This window comes from Ammospiza caudacuta, chromosome 12 (genome assembly GCF_027887145.1).
Source record: "Ammospiza caudacuta isolate bAmmCau1 chromosome 12, bAmmCau1.pri, whole genome shotgun sequence".
Classification (NCBI taxonomy): domain Eukaryota; kingdom Metazoa; phylum Chordata; class Aves; order Passeriformes; family Passerellidae; genus Ammospiza; species Ammospiza caudacuta.
Window position 1 is genome coordinate 8,747,032 of NC_080604.1, and position 22,364 is coordinate 8,769,395.

Genomic DNA, 22,364 nt, shown 5'->3' on the forward strand with positions numbered 1-22,364 from the left:
ATGTCTTGGATCAAAGACCAACACTGGACTGAGAATCAAATGCCATGTCTAGATGGTGAAAGGGGATACCATAAAAAAGTGCTACAGAAAGGCACCAAACACAGAGCTGTACTTACAAACCAGTGAAAGTGCAGCTGCATTCTTAATGTGAGAGGAAACATATCTGTTTATCAAATTCAGAACACAAGGCTGCTGACAGCAGCAGAGGGCCTTGTAGAAGCTGTTCCCCACTGCCCTTCAAGAAGTCAGGTTGCATTTTCTTTGTGGACAAATACAATTTGGCTCTACCCCCTGAATGAAGTAAAGGAATTTGAGTTTTTTCTCTGGAAAATATTAATCCTAAATAAAAACTGAACCTTCCAGTAGGCTAATAGAGTTCTACAAATAAAAAGAAACATCACAAGATTTTAGGAGGTGCTGAAACATTTGTTTTGAAGTTTTATTACAAAAATATATTTGCAAACATACAAAATTTTGGATGAAAAAAATGCTCATTCTTAAACATTTATGCAATAACTTAATAACTGCAAACATACATAGGTGCTATAAAACCCACACCATACCAAAAACGTTAATGATGCAGTATCTACATTTTTTGACTTACAATTATTCAGGTTTCCAGAAATTCTTCCTTGAAGCCCCCCCTTCCCCATGGTCTTCATATTGAAAGAACATGCAAATGGCTACAACTGGTGCATATGCAGAAGTGATAAAACTCAGAAATTACTAAAAGCACATAATGCACATAAAACAACCTAACTAACCATATGCCCATACACTGAATAGATAAAAATAAATACACCACCAAATCAGAGATACTGCAATTTTTCCAACTTGAAGTGAAAGGAAGATATTGCATCTTAACATTTTAGTAACATTGCCAGACAAACATGAGGTGATACATATTGCACACATTCCTCTTGTTAAGATATGCTGTACAAGCAACCCAAATACCTGGCAAAAAGGTGGCTGATTTGCTTAAAATACTTTTAAAAACCAAGAAGTCCCAAATTAAAGTTTGCTTTCCAAAACATTGCAGAAATTCTATCAGTGACTACACATGGCATAATGGATTTCAGAAATAAATCAAAATGAAGCAATTAGAAATGCAAGCAAAAATGATACATCCAGCAGCAAGTGTTTAAATATTGAGTACTTATACACAGAATGACACATTTTATATTAAATCAGGATGAATTACTTCAATTTTTTTTTATCACTCATTCTGCAAGTCTTGTTTAATTTGGAAAGATATTCTCCTTCTAAAGTTAATAACTGTTAGGCACCTTTCATATAAACTTTGCATTGTTAAATAACAACAGATACAGTCTAACTACAAAACTGAGAATTTTGATTTTCCTGAACAATTCAGCAGTTGTAGGTTTTAAAACTGTCTTTGATTAGGGAAAAAGTAAAAATCCAAACTCAAACCTAAAGTAACTTAATATGAGCCACAAAAAACATGCTTAGGTAATAATTTGAGGTGTGCAGTCTGAACTAATAATATTTTGATTCCCAGAAAGAATAGATAAAATCCCCATTAAGCCAGCAATTAAAAAAAAACAGCAACTTTAAAATGGTCACAATCATTTTTTGTGATGCCCCAAGGTAACTTGCTACACACTGGTTATCCCTACATGCAGAAAACACAAATCAAGCTCTTCAACAAGCTGGTCATTTCAAACTTACACAAAAATTTAAAACAATTAGGTAAAAAAAGTTTTTAAAGATAGCGATCACATAAAAAAAATCAGCTTTTACACTGTAATTGAGCTTGTGTTTTACAATGAGCTTTTAATTAAAGGAGTTTATCTGTCAGAGACACTCCCTGGCACTTGTCACACCTCTGCACTGGGGGGGTTCCTGTGTCTGCTGGCCCCATGCAGAGGTTGGAACAAACACATGCTGTAAAGTTCAAGGTGGAAAGTTTGCTGTGGACACTACAATTCCAACCCTGGTTCTCTGCCAGTTCATTTGGAAAGTTTGGGCAGGGAAATAAACCATCAACCTGCTGCTACAAGGACACTACAAAACCAAAGTGAAGTAAGGATCTGCCAACTTCTTGTTTCCAGCTGCACAGGAACCCTCCCAAGTTAAGGATATTGAAAGTATTATTACTTTTGTATATGGCTGAAGAACTCAAAATCCAACTCCTTCCTATCATTTGTACAGATCTTTGGATATGACTGGATTTAGCAAACAGTACCAATGTGTGCTATCAGCTTCCAACATTTCTGTTCTTCCAAACCTTTATCAAATCTTTGAAGAAACCAGAAGCTGTCCATGAGAAGTGAGAAGTTACAGACTCCATCTTTGCTAAATCTAGGTAAGAGCAACCCTCTATTTGGCTTCGACTGTCCATTTTTGTTCAGAGGAACTGCTCCCTGGTTTTTTAGGAAAAGTTTCTCTTTCAGTGAAACTTTTCCTAAAAAAGCCCAACATAAAATCAGTTTAGACCTTCAATCTAACTTGAATCTCACTGTTAATGTGCATACACAGTATTCAAACTCCAGAATTTATGGAAGTTCCTATCTTCCTTAAGAAGTCTGAGTTTCTATTGCTGAATTTAGATGCTACCATTAAATCCAATGTATTTCTCGATGAATGCACATAAGCATCTTTCCCTGAATCTTGAGCATTTTTCCAACAATATACTATATTAATTGGAAACACTGAACTCAAAGGCTGAGAAGAGCTTTTCAGAAGGCAGGTAGTGCTAAACAAAATATATTTTCCACTAAAAAGCTAAGAAAAAAACCTAAAATAGTTCAAATACATAAAAATATTTGAATGTTTGTAAATATTTGTTGTATCTAAAACATCCTGATTTGTGAACAAGTCACAATTAAAGCTCAATTACTAGTTTCCAATGAAATGGCCATGCACCTTGACTATGTCAACATTAACTAATCCTTAGGAGATCTATACTTACATATATGTTGTAAGCAGCCAAACAATATTTTTCTTCATATTTCAATAGTGCTTGAGGGAAAAGAATGAAGCAGTGCATCACAACTCACTACAGATTATCCTTTTACTCAATAACCCAACACTTTTCTACTGAAAAACTAAACTACTATTGCTGGAAAATGTTGGGACCTGAACTCAGATTAATTACCTTTGCATGCCTTTAAGAAATAAATATAACCCATGGGTAAACCAACACAGCAGCATAAGAAGGTATAATTAAAATTTTTCTGATTTGGGAAAAGTACCCAGTTCAATTCTTAGTGAATAGTGACTTACTAAATCACATATACAAAGCAGTAACATTTTAATTAGATTAACTTCAGACTATGAAGTTTACACTAATTATTTGGGGAGAGGGCAACAGAAGAAAAGCATGCATTTGTTTCCCATCTGCATAGTTTTTAACACTGCAGTTCCAACACAACTGAGGAGTGAAAGCCAACTATGGTGTGGTCCATCCTTAAGCTAAAAGGAAACGAAATGTTTAAATTTTATCAAACACTCATGAACAGGAAGAGAGTCTTCCAGTGGTGGTCTCCTAACTATAAATTTAAAATGAGAACTTCAACATGCAACTCCTTAGTTGTTTAAAAAAAAGTACAATCACTGAGGATTTTGCATATTTCAAATTTTGCCTCTTTAGAGAAAATGGCCTTACCCACTTGGGTGTTTTATGTCAGTAACACAGAAACAAACAGGATTAATGAAATATTGAAAGGATGAATTTACATGCATTAGCTAGAGACTGCCAATGTATTGAGCCAATCACATTTTTAGACCTTTTGTTAAAGATTTAGCTCCAATGGCCTGGCTTCCAGACCCTTTCCCTCCCCACACCTTCCAGTTTCATCACAAGACATTTTGCTCTCATTTTCCTCAGTCCTTCAAACTGGAACGAGGTTCCCACAACTGAATTTGGTTCTGGTGTGCTGTAGTGTATTATACTGTGCATTTGCTGGTTGAAATAGTTTTGAGTCTGTAATCCTTGAACAATGAATACAGCCAGGAATGAGAGCCAGAGCAAACATTTGCACATTCACTTAATGCTAATGAGAGCTCAAATGCAACTTAAGTCCCCTCCCCAATAAAAAAAAGGTTTGCTGGTGATGATCACAGTGAAAACCTAGATCATTCTGAGAACATTACTTTCATAAGTATTTAAGGAATAACAGTTCCTAACAGGTTCAAATTCAAGACATTGAAAACTAAATATTCTTTTACAAAAATATTAGTTTTATAGATGAGGCATAATTGTTTCTAAAATGAACATATTTTAAGTAGATTCAGCTTCAATTATAGCTTAATGTTGTCTGTACTCTTGGTGAGGACTTGCAAGTAGACTTCATGGATAGTGCTGAGAAAATGGGAATCATTCTGCAGGAAAAATAGAAACACATTAGAAACATTAGTGAAAAGATGCCAAAAAAAGTTGAATTTGATGTCACTTTAGTTGTGATAAGGTTTGAAGGAGCTGTGTACCTGCACAGAAGGTGCTTTTGGAACACACACAGGCTGTGAACCATGAAGCTGGGCAGCAGCTGAAGGCACCACCAGGCACTCTGGATGCCCAGACAAACAGACAGGGTCACTGTGTCAGCCTGGCCACATTGTGCTTCCCTCCAGAGCCCAAACCATACACTCAGGCACAGAGAATCCCATTCTGGGTACAGGCTCCCAAATCAAGTCTGCCTGAGTGTCAGGTGTGATGCAGTTTGTCGGGCAGAGCAGCCTGAATGGGACTGCAGCGTGCTCTACAAGAATTCCCAAGTCAAAGCACGACTGGGAAGTGAATTGGTTTCATCTATGGACAATATTTACAGATATTTCTCGAGTCTAATTCCTTCAAATGACAAGTTACAAAACTGGTATATCATCAGTTTTGGTCTTCATTCAGTCTTCTTCAGTCTCAGTAAAGACTGGAGACAAATATCCCTGTCAGCTCTCTAAAATCACCACTCAGAATATTAGCAGGTGAGCTCAGTTCCAAGATTAGTTTAAGCCCTTAATTAGAAAACCCATACACACCAGCAGAAGAAAAGGTTATGTAAAATGGAACAGGTAAATCAGGCAACCTAATGATGGGATCTGGTAATGACCTTTTTGGTCCCAACAACGTGGTCACTGGGAAGATGCTGTTTGTAATTTTTGTTATTTTTGCATTTTGGGTATAAGCTGTACTAACACCAGCATGGAGTGAGCAAGAGAATCCTGAGCTAAGAAAGAACAGTTTGTCATTCATGGCAACTTCATCATGACATTAGAGGTCAAAATCATCTCAATGCACTGCTGCTCCCAACATCACAGATTTAATTCAACAGAACTTTTTAGTCCCTAAAAATAGCAGAGCTAAAACTTTGCAATTTCCATTTCAAAGAAACACACTAAAAGTAAAGATAAGGAAAGGTTCTAGGGAACTGAAAACAGGAAATCTTTTCTTGAGGAAGTGGAACACTTAAAAAGACAGCAAAATCAACTCCCACCCCATACCAGCTTCTACTACTGCAAGTTACTCTTCATTTCTCTACAAATTCATATGGATGTGAAAGGACACATCAACCAAAAGGAGCAAGCTGTGCCAAACTCTGTGTACAGTGTGGAGTAATCTGCCCCTTCCAAAAGAAAAGAACATCTTTTGTAATCTTTCAGGGCAAAAGGAGTTCTAGGGGTACAGAATCTGTCAGTGCTGCCTTCTGTGCTTGGAACCCCATCCCTCAGAAACTCTGAGCTCTCTATAGACACTACCTTTATTAGATGTATCAGTGCTTCTTGAAGCTGAGACCTACTGAGAACAGTAGGAGGTGTAGTCTGAATTTCTGTTGTTCCAAGTGTTAAAGGCGAAGAAGAACTGGGTTTATTCTCCACTTCAGTAGCTTTTGTAGCTGATTGCTGAAACACACTTGGAGACAAGAGCACTGAAGGTGTTACTGTCGTCGTGGCTGTAACAAACTGTGCAGGTGCAACCTGTAGAAGAACAGAAGACTAATAAGTACTGTGCTCAGCAAGAATGAATGATGCCTAGCAAGAATAAAGGCTGGAGAGATAAGCATAAAGAAAATGAAATAAATTGCAGCCACATGTACTCAGTCAGATATTGCAGAACAGCTGCTCTTAATCAAGAAATATCTACCTATGAAGATTAATATTAGTACCAATAGTACTTCTCATTTTCAAAGCTGAAGAAGGTAGCAGCCTTGAACAATCTTGTATGCAGACTCCTTTCTACTCATGTGCTTGCTACCTTCCAGAATTTTTAGAACTGAACAGATACAACAAAAGTTGAGCTTTTCACCTCAGTAATCTAAGGAGCCTGTAGCTGTTTAGCAAATTATTTTCCTCTGGAGTTTTCAGAAAGATCAGTCCTGCTTCCTGCACCCCCACTTCTATGGTCTCCCACAGATACTTTACTTCAAATTTGAAGTGCATCTCAAACATATTTAAAGAAACTGCTGAACTATAGTTAAACCATTGGAGTAACAGAAATATTCTCATTCTGTTTTCCCTTGGGGGGGATGTAGGATGGAAATATTTTAAAGACCATCTTCCCACCTCATTGTTCCACAGGTCTGTCTCCACTACACTACACAAATGCCCATACTGCCTACACCACTTTTTCTTTTAAACATAAATTGCACATTTAGAGGACTATTACATTTGCATCAATTGGACACAAATAAATGTCCTCTCTGAGCAACTCTGACATCTCCTGATAACTGCAATTGTTACTCAGGCTGATAATCTGTGTCTTGCTTAGGCTTCCAGCATGATCAACATGGTAAAAAAAATAGAAAATAAATAAGCCAATCTCACTCCAAAGAAAAGCAACACTAAATGTGATTTATAAAGATGTTTGACATGTCAGCAGAAAGAGCTCACCTTGGATAACCAACAATCTTCAGAGGAAAAAGCCCTCCAAAGCCATCTAAAGTTAATGTGTATAAAATAACATCAACAACAGCAGAACTAGAAAATTGATTTTCTTGTAGTCAAAACTGTGAAGACTCACAGCGTGGGATTTCAGCTGAAGACAATGCGCTTAAACTGACAGTTTGCTACACAACATGCACATGTTTCTTAAAATTCCCAAATCCATATAAAATGCTTTCAATTGGGTAATTATTTACTAACTGGGTCATGATCAGACTGTAGAGGTTATTTCATAGCATCCCAGTGGGTAAAACAGCATTTTACTTCAAGTAGGACCATTTTTTTGCCTTCACGATCAGATCTGGGCATGCTACTAAAATTGCTTTCATGGAGAGCAAGTTTGACAAGAATGAGACAAGATATCTGAAAAAGGAGTGGGTGCATAAGGGAAAAGCAGAAATAAAATACAGATGGTGTCCTAAAATGAATACATAACAAAAAGGTAATGAAAACCAGTTCTTGAACACTTGACTATTATCAAGTTATTTTGTAACTATAACCTGAAACTTAAACTTGACTGTTATCCAAGGCAGTTCTAAGAAGCTTAAACCTGCTTTTAGCTGGCTAAAATTTGCTATCACAAGTTTTGCAGTAGCAATTACTGGGTTTTTTTTCCTCCATCTTCAACTTTTTCTGCTTTGTATCAGTTTATAAGATACAAGGTATCTCAAGAAAACTGAGACACGCAAAGGACAGGATAGCATTTTAAGCCTCTGGGGTGCTTAAGGTTGGGCCAAGGCTAAAATACCCTCCTACAATATTATGGCATTAAGTACTCCCTGCTTACAACATAAAAAAACCCAGTTCAAATGGTGCAAGCTCAGTGCAGGGCTGCAACTCCAAAAATGTGTTTTCATTTCTGCATTAGAACCAACAGTAAGAGTGACTGTGCAAGAGCAGTGCACTGACAGCAACTCCCCCTTCCTCCAGTGCTGTTTCATAACAGCTCCTTCAATATGGGCAGTGGGTTTTTTCCCCCTAAGAAAACCCCTGAGACTGATTAGCACAGGTACTGTTCCACTTACTTGACTGGCTTTAGACAAAGTTTTCGGCTGTGGAAATACTTCTGATTCCTTGTTTTGCTGTACAGTCTGAGTTAGGAAAAAAAAGCAAAATTTACAGGTTACCATCCACAGCTCAATTTCTAGAGGTCATTCTCTGTTTTTAAGAAAGCCACAAAAATGCAAATTTCAAGATTTTAGATATAATTCAATTGATTTTGTAAAACTGATATAATCAATGGGAAGCTGAAAAAAGAGAAAAAATCTGAACTTATGTTTTATGCTTTCAATATTATGGCAAACCTATAAAGCCGTATCTCAATGTAGCCCACAGAAGAAGTGGGTCAAAATTGAAGGAGTACAAAACACTCAAAGCAAAATAATCAGAAAAATAAAATTGTTAATTGTATTGTAGACTTCCACACATCATCTCCCATTACAGTGCTCAGCCTGCAACCTTCCATCCCTTCTCAGATCCCCAGCTCTGAGCAGTACTTTTCTGACACAAGAAGAAATCTCTAGGACTTATTCACCCACTACCAGCAGCAGTTTGAAAAACCTCCTCCACTAGAGAGCAGATGCTAATGATACAAAACTAATGGAACTGCATTTCTAACTTAGCCATTCAATCAATACCACACAGTGGAAATCCTTCATTATCTTCAAACAGCTAATATATAACAGCACAGTTTTCAAGGGAAAAATACATGTAGTCCAAAGCTTCATGGATATCAAAGCCCACAGAATACCTGAAGGGGAGAGATTATCTTGCTGTTCAAGGCTGATGGCTTACTGTGAGATTCTTTGAAGCTTTCTGGTGTTGCAAGTTGGCCAACCGAGGCAGAGATGTTTGGTGTTAAGGGACTCTTAGCGAGAGACTGCTGCTGTGTTTGGTCATGCTGTGGGGTCAACCTGAGTTTCTGGAGAAGATCAACACTTGTGTGAGATGCATTGGAGACAGTCCCTGTGTTTGCTGTAGTCAAGGGTGCTATGAGCTGGCTTTGGCCAGCCATGAGATTCTGTGGAGCGTGGTTCACGTCAGATGGCGGCTGATTCACCAGTGGGGATATGGGCTTGGCAGCTTGCTGCATAACTTGCATTATGCTGTTGCTTTGTTTGAGGCCAGGAAGCATCTGAGCAGGGGCAGCTTCCATTGTCGAGGCTGAATTAAGAACAGGGCTTAAACGAACTGAATAGCTTGGAACGTTTTTCAGCTCAGGCTGGGAAACTGAAGCTGGAGGTATTATCATAGGTGTCAAACAGTCCTGCTGGCTGGCACTGGCTTTAATGCTTGGACTTTCACATTTCCCCAGGGATTGTTGCATTACTGGTGACTGGTCAAAGGAAAAAGGCAAAAGCAAACTGTGCTGCTCTCTGGCAGATGCATCTGTCTGCAGCTTCTCCATTCTCTCTGGATTGGGATATGGAGCTGCAGGCTGTTCCTTTTGGACAGAGGTTCCAAACAGTTCCTCCAAAGTCAGATGCTTCTGCCTTGACTGAAATGGCTAAAAAGAAGGGAGAAGAAGATTTCAGTTTAGAACTAGACACAACACTGTGCAGCTCACACAGTCTATTACAAATTCAAGGAAGTTAGGAGAGACAACTAGGTCAAATGCATATAAAACACAGTTTGGATATCAAGAGTGCCCCATTCATAGGAATTTTAAAATTAATTTAATTTATGAGGAACATCCTGGCTATGTACGGCTTTTCCTTAGGGCCATCTCAGGACAGTCTCTGCAACAGTAGTCAGGAAGGGGGATGGCAATGGATTCTGTCAGGAACATGGCACCTGCCATCATCCATCAGCCCTAACTACACAGGGCACTTTAGGGAAGTGGAGGGAAAATCATGCACGTTGAAAAAATCCTCACAGAACTTACAGAATTGGAAATAGTGAAATGGTCGAAAAGATGGGAAAGGAACATAAAAACCAGAAGCTGCAAAACTGAACTAGCAATACATGTCAGACAGTTTTCCTAGCCCTAGTGCAGTAGATGTTACAATAGGTAAGAGAATTTCTATATACTTAAATGTGTATCTCCTTGAAAAGTATGTTAAATGTACACAGTTGCATCTAACAGTCCTTTAGTCTTTCCCCCCAAAAATACATCTGGCCTACACCACTGACACTGTTAGAAAAATATGGTTTTAACAATATCATATTTTGCTGAAAATATTTCAAAATGTGTTTCATTAAAGAGAAAAGAAACAGCTATTAACCAGTGATCTCAAAATTTTCCTTTTTTTTTTTTTGAGGTTGCACAGGACCAGAAGTTATGTAAAACAGCTGGACTGAAATACAACATTCTGTTCAGAAGACTGAATGGCCTGAAGCACAATTCCAGTGTATTCTGATGGTATGTCTAAACAAAGATGCTACTTCACAATGACAACCACTGCACCGTGACATTGCTCTGCTGGCTCTGATTTCCCCAGCACAGAGAACAGGACAGCACAGCAGCACAGGTGCCACAAATAGCCCAACAAGAGCCCCTTGAGCCTGAAGTCACACTGTCTTTTTCCCAGGTTACTCATCTCTACTGTCCTTGTTATTCAATTTTAGCTAGTTAAAAGCCAGGCACCCTTTCATTTTGGGGCTGGGACATGCTATAGTTTATAAACTTTGTTAATTATGTTAGCAATCTTTTCCTAGAAAGTTGTTCTTACTTTTTTCCACTGATCCTACTGATCTGGAGACCTGTCCTTCAAGAATAAAGATCCCATTAAGAGAAAAATCACTGTTCCAGATCATTTCAAACTCAGCTGTTCACTTCAGTATGATTAATTGACCAGCCTTCCTTTATTAATACATTGCAATAGTCAAGTAATAAACTGAAATCTCTACCGTGCCCTGATCCAATTCAGACTGGATAGTCTCAAACATCAAGTTACTTTCCAGCATGGAGTATAAAACACCTCTTTTACCCTGTCTGGCTGAGGTGTACTTTGAGCATTTCATCAACTCAAGGTGTTTATGAAGACCTTTACCACAAGGGGCTGCATAAAGGCCACAAGATCACTTTATTTCATAGGAATAGAGTGCTGCTGCTGCTCAGAGGGTTTCTCCAGAAATGATTTCAGATAAATTAAGCTTTGCAGTCCCAGCTCTGCTTATTCATGGTTCAGTACCAGTGGTCTGGTTCAGTTTTGCAGTCTGCTGGCACAGAAGCATTTCATGATACAACTAAATTTAATTTTGAATTGCCAAGATATAACACTTAACTACACAACATCATACAGGAGACATTTATTTTTATTCCCAAATGTGTGGTATCTTTAGCATGAGATGAAGTTAATCAACATGCAAGTGTGACATTTTGGAGGGAATTTAGCAATCTCACTGTACTTATCATATGCACACTATTTTTTGATTTCACTGGCCAACTGCTTTAATTAGATGAAAACTGTATATTTTTATAGTTGAAATGGAATGTTTTTCCAGTAGTCTCTCAGTTGTCCATGTTACTCAAAATGTGACTCAGAACCAACACATCTCAGATATATTTGAACCCAGCTAACTGGCTTTATAGAACTATCACTTATGGGACCCAATTAATTTTTCCAATATCTCTGCAGCTATTATTTTAAATAGCTCAACAGAATTAAAAATATGACATTTTACATGTTCTATAAATCAACTTTCCCTTTAATTACTTCAGAGAAATTTGATAGAATCTTATATTTCCAGTTTTTCCTTTACTAGTTAATTGATTCCTGTTCTGCAATTCCATGCACTGCCAGGTGGAGCATTTCAGCTGATTTTGGACAGTCTACATGGAATGACCCAAAGAAAATATGAGCTTTGAGAGCAAAGCCTCAGGCAGCCCTGGTGCCAGGTCTCCAGACATGGCATGCAGCAAACAGAGCTGGCTGCCAGGGGTCAAAACCAGAGGTGCTGCTCAGGGGCTGGAAGGGCTGGGATAGAAATAATCCCAGCAAACTCCCACCCCTCATTTTAGTTCATTAACTGTTACTACCCTACCCTAAATCAGATTCCTGCTGCCCCAGCTCTGACCCAAACTAGGAACTACAACTACCCCTCCAAACTGTGTGTATTATTTACAAGTACTAAGTGCAGATTTTCCCACGTTTTCCTAGGGGATGTCACTTCTCAGGCACGGTGATTTATTGCATCAGAAGCACCCCAGAGAAGCCTGGCAGGGAGAGGAGTTTTCCATGGGGCACTTCAGGAGCAGCAGCAGCGCCGGTCCCGTGCCCACTGGGTGGCACTGCAAGCAGGCCCATGGCACCTCCCTGTCACAGGCAATCCAGGTACTGCACAGTTCACTCACTTGTTTCTCTGAATTTATCTCTACAAAGTCTTGTATCAAGCCTCAGCTTCCTTGTACAGGTACACAACTGTGGCTCTGAAGCACAGACAAACCTTCAGTAAATGCCTGAGACAGAACACCAGGGCTTGAGTTCCTGAGGGAGAGACCTGACCACCAGGCATGGTCATCTGTTCTTGCCTCCTGTCACTCCAAGTCATCCCACACACATCACCACAGACTCACTTCTTCCAGAAACCAAGTGGGCCCATTTAAACCTGAATATTCACACTAGTGGGGACATAGCATTTTTCATAAGACAGAATTTAGGATCCTAAGAGTCTTCAAACTCATCTGTTTAGCGATAATACACTGGGCAAACACTGAAGGCATCTTAAGAAAAAAATCAATTTTGGTATCAAAACAAAGTATTAAATGAAAAAAAAAACCCTCATTTAGGGTTGGATCAAACATACCTGCTCTTGCACTGGTAATGAAGGCTTCTGTTCTGAAGGCTCTGTACTGTCTGGCTTTGGAGGATTTGAATTCTGTTGCATTCCAGAACTTGATATAATACTTAGGTCACTAATCTGATTCTGAGGAGGAAAAAAAATTATATAAATACATGAGTTTCAGTCTACATTTACCCACTATGCAGTCCCTGGCACTTGGGACTGAAATACAGATGAGGTACAAAGCACTGGTTTTTGTAAGACACTGTGGAATTCACAAATATTATTATTTATTCTAGGAAATAAAAATCATACCAAGCTATCCAGAATCTGGTATGCAGTCATAAAACTTTTACTCTTTATTATTATAAGAAAAGCAACAAGAAAATACAACTGATTTTATACTTTTTTACCAAAAACAAAAATGATACAATAAAGAAAAGGTGGGCTTTTCACATCCTGTATCTGCATTGGCTGCTAACAGAAGTTTGCTACACTTCCTTCAATCAACAACCCAAACTAGAACTGCTTAGGAAAAAAGAATCCTGCCAGAGAGCACTCTAAGTGGATGGAAAAACAGCTTGTCACTGATTTACTTCCACCAGATTTAACCAACCAGGTACATCTTTTTTCAGGTGTTAATTTGGTTTTCTGTGAACAAGACAAAACCAGGCAAGAGAGCTGCATTATGACACAGTATGTTTCAGATGGATTTGACTTTCATCTTTAATAAGCATAAAAATAAACAAACACAGATATTCTGTTACTGTTAAAATCACCAGAAAAACTCAGACTGTAGAATAATCCAGCTTTCATGGGTAAACTACACCAGATGCATCTCATAGAGTTCAACCATTGGTACAACACATGGTGATTGCTCTGGTATCTTACCCAGAGCAGTAAAATATGGGTTAAACTTTCTAGCAACGGATTAAAAAGCAATCTGAGCTTTATTCTTTTGTTTTCAAATTCTAACTGAAAGCAATAAATACAAAACCAAGCCTATATATTGTTATTTAAGGACAGAGGAGAGAAGCAGACTTTGCATCTTTCTGACTTTTAGCCACTAACTTGAAGGTCAAAACTCCTTGTGCCTGAAAGGCTGGAGGCCCTTTAGTTATAAAATCAGGAAAGGCAGACTCTTGTTTTCACTAGAGGATAAGCTGCAGTATGTTTCCCTGCTCAAACTGAAATACAAACACAAAACCACACTATAAAAAGCATCCATTCACTTCATTAAAAAAAAAAATCTCAGAGTTCATTCATTTTCACATATGGGCTTGATGTAGTGTGTACTGGAAGGATTAAGCTGATTTGGAATCCTAGATTAAAGCACTCAGACCTTCATAAATCTCTTTTTCACTCCCTCTGCCCCCTTCTCATGCTGACACTCTGCCAATCTCGTGTGGGCTGCACACAAGGATTACTGTATGATCCATCTGGAATGTACCAGCAGATAAGTACTTTCTGCTCCTAAATACAAATTCATGCATAATTACCAAGTGCCATAAAATTATTTAAAAAAAAAATTAAGTCAGGAAAGGTCTCTCAAGAAGGTGCCTTCCAAACAAGCTGGTTACTTCATCACATTTGCACTGGCACACTTTGGCTACAAGAGCTCCAAAATTAACGTGCCAGGGGTTGTTTCTAAAGCTGAGGTGGTCAACAGAACATTCTCCAAAGAAGTTTGCTTGAAATGTGACCAACATTGTTCAGTTCTGCTTTTCTGACAACTGTACAGCACTACAGTCACAGCAGGCTCTGACGGGATCACCGTGGACAGGTTCATTTATGGTTCATGTACACAAAAAGGAAATGAAGTAATTATTCCAGTTTCCCAGGTGTTCAAAAAATAAAAAGAAAGAAACACACACATATATAACAATAAGAAGAAATAAAGATACAAAGCCCCCAGTTTTAAAGTAGCTCTGTTGTAGCCCATGCCCTGCCTATTTCACTGCTGCATTACTGGCACCACAGATATTGTCTGTCCATTAAAATATCTGCATCTGTTCCTGCTCATCAGAATTTTACTTGTCTACAGAGCTTCATCCATGATGTTCAGGAACTTTGTTTACAGCAAAAGCTTTTCAGTACTCTCATATGAAAAAGATCTGAAAATTAGAAGAGAAGCTGGAATATCCCAAGTCACCCAAGAGCCATCTGTTGGAAATGTGCATTATCCAATACTGCATGGACAGAGAGGGAGAAAAGCCCCACCACACCCAGGAGGGCAGTGGTGCATTCCTGTGGTATGGGCTTTTCCCCTTTTCAAAAAGACCTCAATTTCTTCAAATCTGTCTAGATTGATACAGCACTGAAAGATGAACCATAATGTGATGTTTCCTTCTGTGATCTCACAAAAGCTGCTACCTGCACAATGCTGGCCTTCATCCAGAGACACCTTCTCCCCAAACAGCACTGACACACACTGGCTATTAATCTTGTTTTCATCTCTATTTTAAAGCATTAAAAGAACATAGGAGTGATTTCCAGAGATGAGTATCTAGCCTGGGTCAAAGATACTGTGTTGTTTATCACATTGCCCTGACCTCAATGTACCTCACACAGTGACAGGCTAAGATGGCTCATACAAGGTTTAATCCACATGCTTGCTCTCTTCTCATCCCACACTGTATTGTAACCATTCAGAATCTCACAAAGACTCAATTTCAAGTACTCAAAGGAGCTCTGCAGCACAAGCAACTCCTGCAAGGAATCAAGCACTGTACAAATGTGCTCCCTCTTCTCCCAGCAGCACAGGCACAGAAGCCACACCATGGCTCTGCAATGCAATACTCACACATTGCTTTACTATGGCACATTCCTGTGTTATTACTCTGGGAAGAGGCGTGTTCAGAATCTCTGCTTCCATTTTTGGATCTCCCACACATTACCTTTATATTCACCCTGCATGTATGAATTTGGTCCTCATGACTATATAAAGTAATTCTTTCTTAAGAGAAGTAACATTCCTCATTATGTAATCTTGTGGATTTAGCACTGGCAAAGGTTAACAGGCTTTTCCTTCTGAGATGAATTATTTTATTAAAGGGAGAAACAGTAGACAGGACACAAGAAATAAACTGGAGAACAAAAAGACAAAGGAACAGTATTGTTACACTTAGTCTACAGCTAATAAGAAATATGCTTCATAAGGTCTACAAACTGAATGCCTCAGTCTCTAACACCACAGTTCATCTTTTGAGACTAAGAGACAGATGCTGTTTGGTACAATTTTTATTTGCTATTCCCAGAGACAAGATTTTCTCACAGCAGGAGAAATCATTATAAAATGGGTCCACCCTGCTACACTTCTAGTTGGACCACATGATGGGGATTCAATCCATCTTGTCTGAAATCACAGAATGTTTCCTAGTACAGTGCTCCTGAGGGAGGGAGCAACACAGCACTCTGAAAACAAGGCTGCTGGAATTATTGCACACTGCCCATCCTTGAAACAAAGCACAGCTGATGTGCTAAAAACTGGTTTCCAGAAAAGAGACATTTACTTACTCGTTCATACTCATCCTTGGCTTTACTAAGCATCTCTAGGATGTCAATGGGCCTGTTTTCATTGCAGCCATTGGTTCTGCTGGGACTTTTTCTGTCCTGAGAAACTTGCTGCGACCTCTGAGCTTCTTGTTCAACCACTCTGTAAAAGGAAAGGAGAAACAGGATTTAAAAATTTAACTAGAGTTAACATCTTGCAAAAAGCAGTAAAGAAAAAAGTACTCCCAGTACATTAACCCATTTTTCTGCCTGAATAAAAGCCTAACACATAGCTGACCAAAGTTACACAAGTTTTCATTTGCTACAAGGTTCAAACAAGACAAATTGCCAAATGGTCTGCACGATTTATCTCCCATTCACAGAGCACTGGTCTGTCTCTCTCAAAGTTTGCCTACAGCAAACACTACTCCTATAAAACTCTCATGTTTAGACATTGTTACAATGAAATATGTGGACATCCAGGCATGTGATACACAAAAAGCACATGTTTTACACCATACACCAAGATACAAGTTTTACTCTTTGCTTCCTAACATGCATTTCTCCATATTTAGCCAAGTCAAGCCATGTCACTCAACAAAATCTATTACCAGATAGTTCTAATTTAGGATGAGGCCTACCATTATGCAACAGAGACAATAGGAAAGAAGAGAGCTGGCTCACACCAGATGTCTCTGGAGTCAGTCTGCAAGAAGACTTAGAGCAAGTCACCCCTCACACCCCCACCTAAGGCTCTGGAAAGAACAGCAAACCATTTCTTCTTCAAGCTGCCCTGCAGTCATTCCAATTACCTGCATTACCTCTGGCCCCTGGTGCCTATGGTTCATTCACCACTTCTACTCCACCCCTGCCTGCCTCAAGTATCCAGAACCTTCCATCTGAAGGACAGGTCAGAGATGCAAGAAGGTGAGGTGCACCTGCTCATTTCATTAATAAAACTAAAAACAGCATCTACTCCTAATCCATATGCAGTTCACAAGACATACATGGCTGTGCAGTGCGCTGAAGCTTATCCTCTTGAAATAAACACACACCAGCCTGTAATCCCTTCTTTTTTAAGCCTGCATTAATCAAATATGTTAAGAAAAAACAAGCACTGTAAACAGGGCAGAGCTCTGGAGCTGGCATGTCACTTGGGAACTCTCATGCTGTGGAACTGATGGCTGAGGGGGGAGCCAAGAGGTGCCATCACAACAATCACAGAAAGTGTCAATCATCCCAGCCTCCAGTTTCTTTGGGTCAGTTAGGATTCAGGAGAAAATCTAGATTTTATAGGCTGTAATTATTTATATGTACCTCTACATTTACATTTCTGAGGAAAAAACAGTTTGAGTTTTGAAAGTTTCTTCCCAGTTTTCTAGCTACCAAGCTTCTTTACATCACTAGAGTTTAGCTTAAAAAGGGTTAGATTTGGCTTTTAACAATTCAATGTTGCTTTCACAATTTTTCATCATACAAGCTGGTTATTTAACCAGCTCCTGATTACTTCCAGCCTCCTCTGTAAGCAGCAGTCACCTGGCAAGGTAACTCACAATAGGGAGGCCAATGTAACCCTGATAATTTCTGAGAACTGCAGCATGTGCTCGTTTGGATGAGGCAGCTCAATACTCCACAAGTGTTTCTATGGTGACTCCCTGAGAGAACATTTTGTTCTAGCACCTCACGTGGTCACCCAGTCCTGGCTTAGGACCTCTCTAAACTCAACTCCAAAACTAATGATGAGAAAGAGCAAGGTAAGAGATTCAGAATGCTTTGCTGAGATGTAAACTGCCAGCATAATTGTATAAGAAAAAAGAAACACTTCAGTTAAAGGGAAGATTCTGGGCAAAGTGAAATCACACAAGGTACCTGGCAGGCACAGCAAACACTTCACTCTTGAGACTTTCCTTTTGCCTTAATTAGTTGGCCCAGAAGGTTTCAGTAAAACATCCTCCCCTGAAACCAGTACTCATTGAAGTCACAGCAAAACACCTTCAAGGTGTGCAGGCATTTCACAGAAATGTTTCATAAAAATGTCTGAAAAACAGTTCATAATATTTTTCTCTTGTTCATTATGAAGTGTTTGTTACCTTTTTAAAGTTTAAAGTTTACTTTCTTTTTGAAGAATAACAAATTCTCTTCTCATCTAGGTAATTGTCCAATAGCTTAAACTCCATCTTCTGTCTTGTGCACCACATTTCAATGGTGATGATGGAATATAATGTGAAACTGTATCCCCAGAACTCTGAAATTCTTTCCCAATTCTAGTCTGCTTCCTCTGTCTCAGAAGCCAATTTGGGTCTGACTATTGAAACAAGGTAAAACAAGCTTATAAACTAAATTGAAAATAACCCCCCCATACAAACTTACATGTCAGAATGCAATAGTTTTCTCAAATATTTAAAGCCCTGCAGTTTCTGCCCTACTCCTTCTAGAAACGCCATCCCTCAATCAATCATCTTAACTTGACACAAATTAATTTTTTCTCAAATCAGGAGTTTGACTCCCATGAAATGTTTTCATTTCAGAAAATTCTAGAATTCCTAAAAAAAAAAAAAATCTGTAAATCAAATACCTAAATACCCTTCCTGGAGGCAAAAAAGTCAACTGCTGCAAATCTGTACACTGAACATGCTCTGTGTGCAATCCAGGATTAAATCTTTTAAGCAAGGCCTGCTGTTTCTTTCCATTATATCAGATAGTGGAAGAGGCACACATTCCTTCAGGGACACAGTAGCTGCTGTGACAGTTTGTTGAAGAATATCTGGAGTTGCAGCATTGAAAATATACCTGGCACAACCTCACAGAAGGGCAGGGGGAGGGAGAGAATGTGAGAAGTGAAGTCTGTGATTACAAAGCCTAATTTACTTTTCTTTTCAAAGATAAGCCACCAAAATACAAATGGATGGCCTGCAATCTTGTTAACTCAGTCTGGCACAATAAGGTCAAGTTAAATGCAGGGAAGAGAATGCAAATCTCCTTGAAACCTTTTATGGTTATGTTTTGGAACTGCTGAAGTATTACAAAGGCAGCACTCTTTCCTATCAGTGATTAAGAAAAACTCCACCTTAAGAATAGGGTGCAAATCCAAATTTCCATCCCAAAGACAAAAAACTACAGAACAAAATTAATACTCTTGGAAGAAAATGTAAATATTGCAATCCAGCCAAAGGGGTAAATGTGCTTTATGGACTGCTGTGCCATGGCCAGACTGGTCTGTTACCTGATCCCACTTTTTAAGACTTCTGAATTATCATTTGTATCCTATCACTTATGCTACAGTGACCAGAGCAGCTCAAATGGACTCAAGGTTTGCTATCTGAAGTTAGATCTGCACTGCAGCTGTGAATATGGTAGTTTGACAGGTCCAGCTCTCTCTCACAATTCAAACATTAACTAATGGGTTTAGATTAGAAGAGAAAGCCATGTCCTTCTGATGCTCTGTTTATAAAGAGGAGAGGCAGTAGATGTTTTGTTATTTGTTTTGGTAACAACATCCAAGAGTCAGTTTCACACAATTGTTTCCCACTAATCCTTAGATACAGACAAACCAAATAACAATAAGAAGTCCAACATAACTAGGAAGAAAAAAATCAAAGTGGGAAATGGGGTTATAAGGATGAGAAAAAAGAAAAATAACTTAGAAAGATATCTTGATACTAATGTCTGTCATTTGTGTTTTCTTTCACTGCTTCTGTGTGAAGATAATAATAACTAAAAAAAAAGCCAAAATAACCCACACCAAACCCCCTACACTAAGAAATTAGAATTCAGCTTAAAATATCTACACTGTGACTAGTTTTATTAGATATTATATATTTCCATGTAATTAAATTATGCAAGTTTTCAGGACAGCCTGACTGGCAAGCCCTGACATGCTGCTGAAGGCATGCAAGAGATAAGAGGCTTCAGGAAAGCAGTGTGATAGCAAAGAGGAGCAAAGCTGAGAATGAGGGATGAGAAGATACCCTGGGTAGTACACCTACAATCTGCATTTTAGCAAGAGTAACTATCCCAAATCCAGAAATTAGCAACACCAAGCTCTTACTATTTCACAGTTTTGCTTGCACTCCTGAACCCACTACAATTCTAGAAAATTCTACCTAGTTCTCCTACTAGTTTTTTGTCTCTTCACTTCAGTCAAGAATAACAGCTAAATCTTATAAAACCCAAACAAACCACAAACTCCAAGAAAAAAACAGCTCTCCACAAAACAAGCAAAAACCCCCAACCATCGTTTATTTAATTACACTCTTTGCATCAGAAAATCTTTTACCAGCACCCCTATACAAAACAGAATATAAAATAGCTCACAGTGCACATAGTTGCTTTCTTTGGAGAATGCCAACTAACTTTTCCACTCATTTTTTTAATCACTCAATTGAAAATATTAATGCTGCAGGTTTTTTAAAAAACAAATCTGTAATTTTCATTAGTTAAAAAAAACTTCTATTAGCAAGAATATTGTATTCCTCCATTTTTAGGAGAGTGAGGAAAAAAGCAGACACATTGAATAATCTCTAGAAGGCCCCAGTACTTACTTAGCCATGAGCTTTGCTATTCGATGACAGTCATTCTTGTCATAAAACCAAATACTGTAAATTGACACTAGAAAACAAGAAAAAGAAAGCAAGTATAAGACAAAAAAAAGTAATTAAATCAATAGAAAAAAACAGGAGTCCATTAGATCTGCAACATACAAATTTCCATCAGTTTCCATTGAAATACTGTGTCATCACCTACTATTTATAAAGTAATCAGAAACAGCACATGTGCAAACATAAGTACAGCTTCAGTCAGATTGAATGGAAGAACTATAGAATCTTGATACTGTTTGTAAATAAAAGTGACAGGAAAATGTTTTAACCAGCAGGTGCCTTCTCACTACAGTTGCAACCTCCTCTTTTGAATTGACTTTATCATTTAAGCTAGGCCAAGGAATATCCATTAAAAAAAAAAAAACCACTGATTTTTAAATGTGTCAAATTCAAAGACCAACATTAACATTTGAATTATAGCATGACAGTTCAGTCAGAGCCTCTCTGGAAAGTTGCCTCTCCAGGAGGAAGCAGCTCCCATCACATAGCCACATTCATGGAACAGCTTAAAACTACAATGATAGGGACCTCTGCTCTTTGAAGGTATCCAGGACAAAGCAATGAGAGCAAAAGGGCTCCAGCTCAGCAAGACAGCCTCATTCTGGTTTCAGAATAAGTAAAATTCCATTGAAAGTTTGCAGAGCTGGAGCTTGACCACTGAGCCTCCACTCAGAGGGAGAAACTCTGTCAGGAGTGCCACGAGCTGCTCCTTCCCCAGCAATCCTCCCAAGGGCCTTTCCCCACACAGCAGCTCCACTGCTCCTGCTGCACCAAAGCCACAAAGCTCCACAACTCTTTTCAGAATTGTATTGAATCCAGCCCACAATGCAGGTTACTTTAAATCTTAGTTCACCTATGAAGTTTGTCAATGCATAAAGTGCTACAACATCAAAGGCAATTGGACACTTTACACATGGTACCATTAAAGTATTTGAATTTCTGAAAAAATGCTTTCAAGCCTTTTAAAACTCATACTGCAGTTCATGTCAATGATTTTATGTAGATCAAATCACAGATTATAAATACACTTAAAGTGAAGGAAAGGACTGCTAAAAAAAAAATTACACAACCATTTCCCATTAGAGGTAGATTTTTATTTTGCAGTGAAATCCTTTTTCTTTCTTTACTCACTTTTTTTCCCTCCACGAGATACTCAAAAAGCTCAAACAAAGCCCACCCAAACTAATGTCAAGTCATGGCAAAGAGGACAATTATTTACCAAACTTTTTCTGGCCCTTCAACTTATTCCAGGTGTACTCTGTTGTGCCAAAATCCTCAAGAAGTCAGGTAGACATCTCATTTCTAGAAGAACATCCTAGGACAAAAGTTCTTGACTTTTCTTTCTTTCATTAAATACCAGCTGTATTAATTTGGGTGTTTATATCTTTAGAGGTTCCAGCTTAAGTAATAGATAACAAAGCTTCTTGAGTATAAACAAAGAAATCAATGCACAAAAGACATAAACCAATAAAAAGCATTTCACACATGTAGCCAATGCTCATGAAATGCTTCTATTAAACTTTGCAGTTTAATACAACTGGATTTTCTGTTGCATAGAAACCTACAAAATTTCCAGGTTGCTACATGACTAAAGAAGTAGCTCATACTTTAACACTAAAGAAAAGACTTCATTACCAGACAAACTGCCAAGAGGAG

At 38.5% G+C, this 22,364-nt stretch overlaps 1 protein-coding gene across 3 annotated transcripts in view; it reads right to left on the reverse strand.

Moving 5' to 3' along the window:
- Nucleotides 1-429: 429 nt before the first annotated feature.
- Nucleotides 430-22,364, reverse strand: part of DCP1A (decapping mRNA 1A) — a 31,697-nt gene continuing 9,762 nt past the window's right edge. The window contains exons 4-10 of one of the 3 annotated variants that reach the window (XM_058812784.1): nucleotides 20,652-20,718; nucleotides 16,135-16,273; nucleotides 12,643-12,762; nucleotides 8,645-9,400; nucleotides 7,920-7,985; nucleotides 5,713-5,931; nucleotides 430-4,344 (exon numbers count right to left, since the gene is read on the reverse strand). In XM_058812784.1, the coding sequence (XP_058668767.1) occupies nucleotides 4,264-4,344; nucleotides 5,713-5,931; nucleotides 7,920-7,985; nucleotides 8,645-9,400; nucleotides 12,643-12,762; nucleotides 16,135-16,273; nucleotides 20,652-20,718 (1,448 nt within the window). In that variant the 3' untranslated portion in view covers nucleotides 430-4,263. The remainder of the gene's footprint in view (nucleotides 4,345-5,712; nucleotides 5,932-7,919; nucleotides 7,986-8,644; nucleotides 9,401-12,642; nucleotides 12,763-16,134; nucleotides 16,274-20,651; nucleotides 20,719-22,364) is intronic. The other 2 variants (XM_058812786.1, XM_058812785.1) reach the window with 2 other exon arrangements.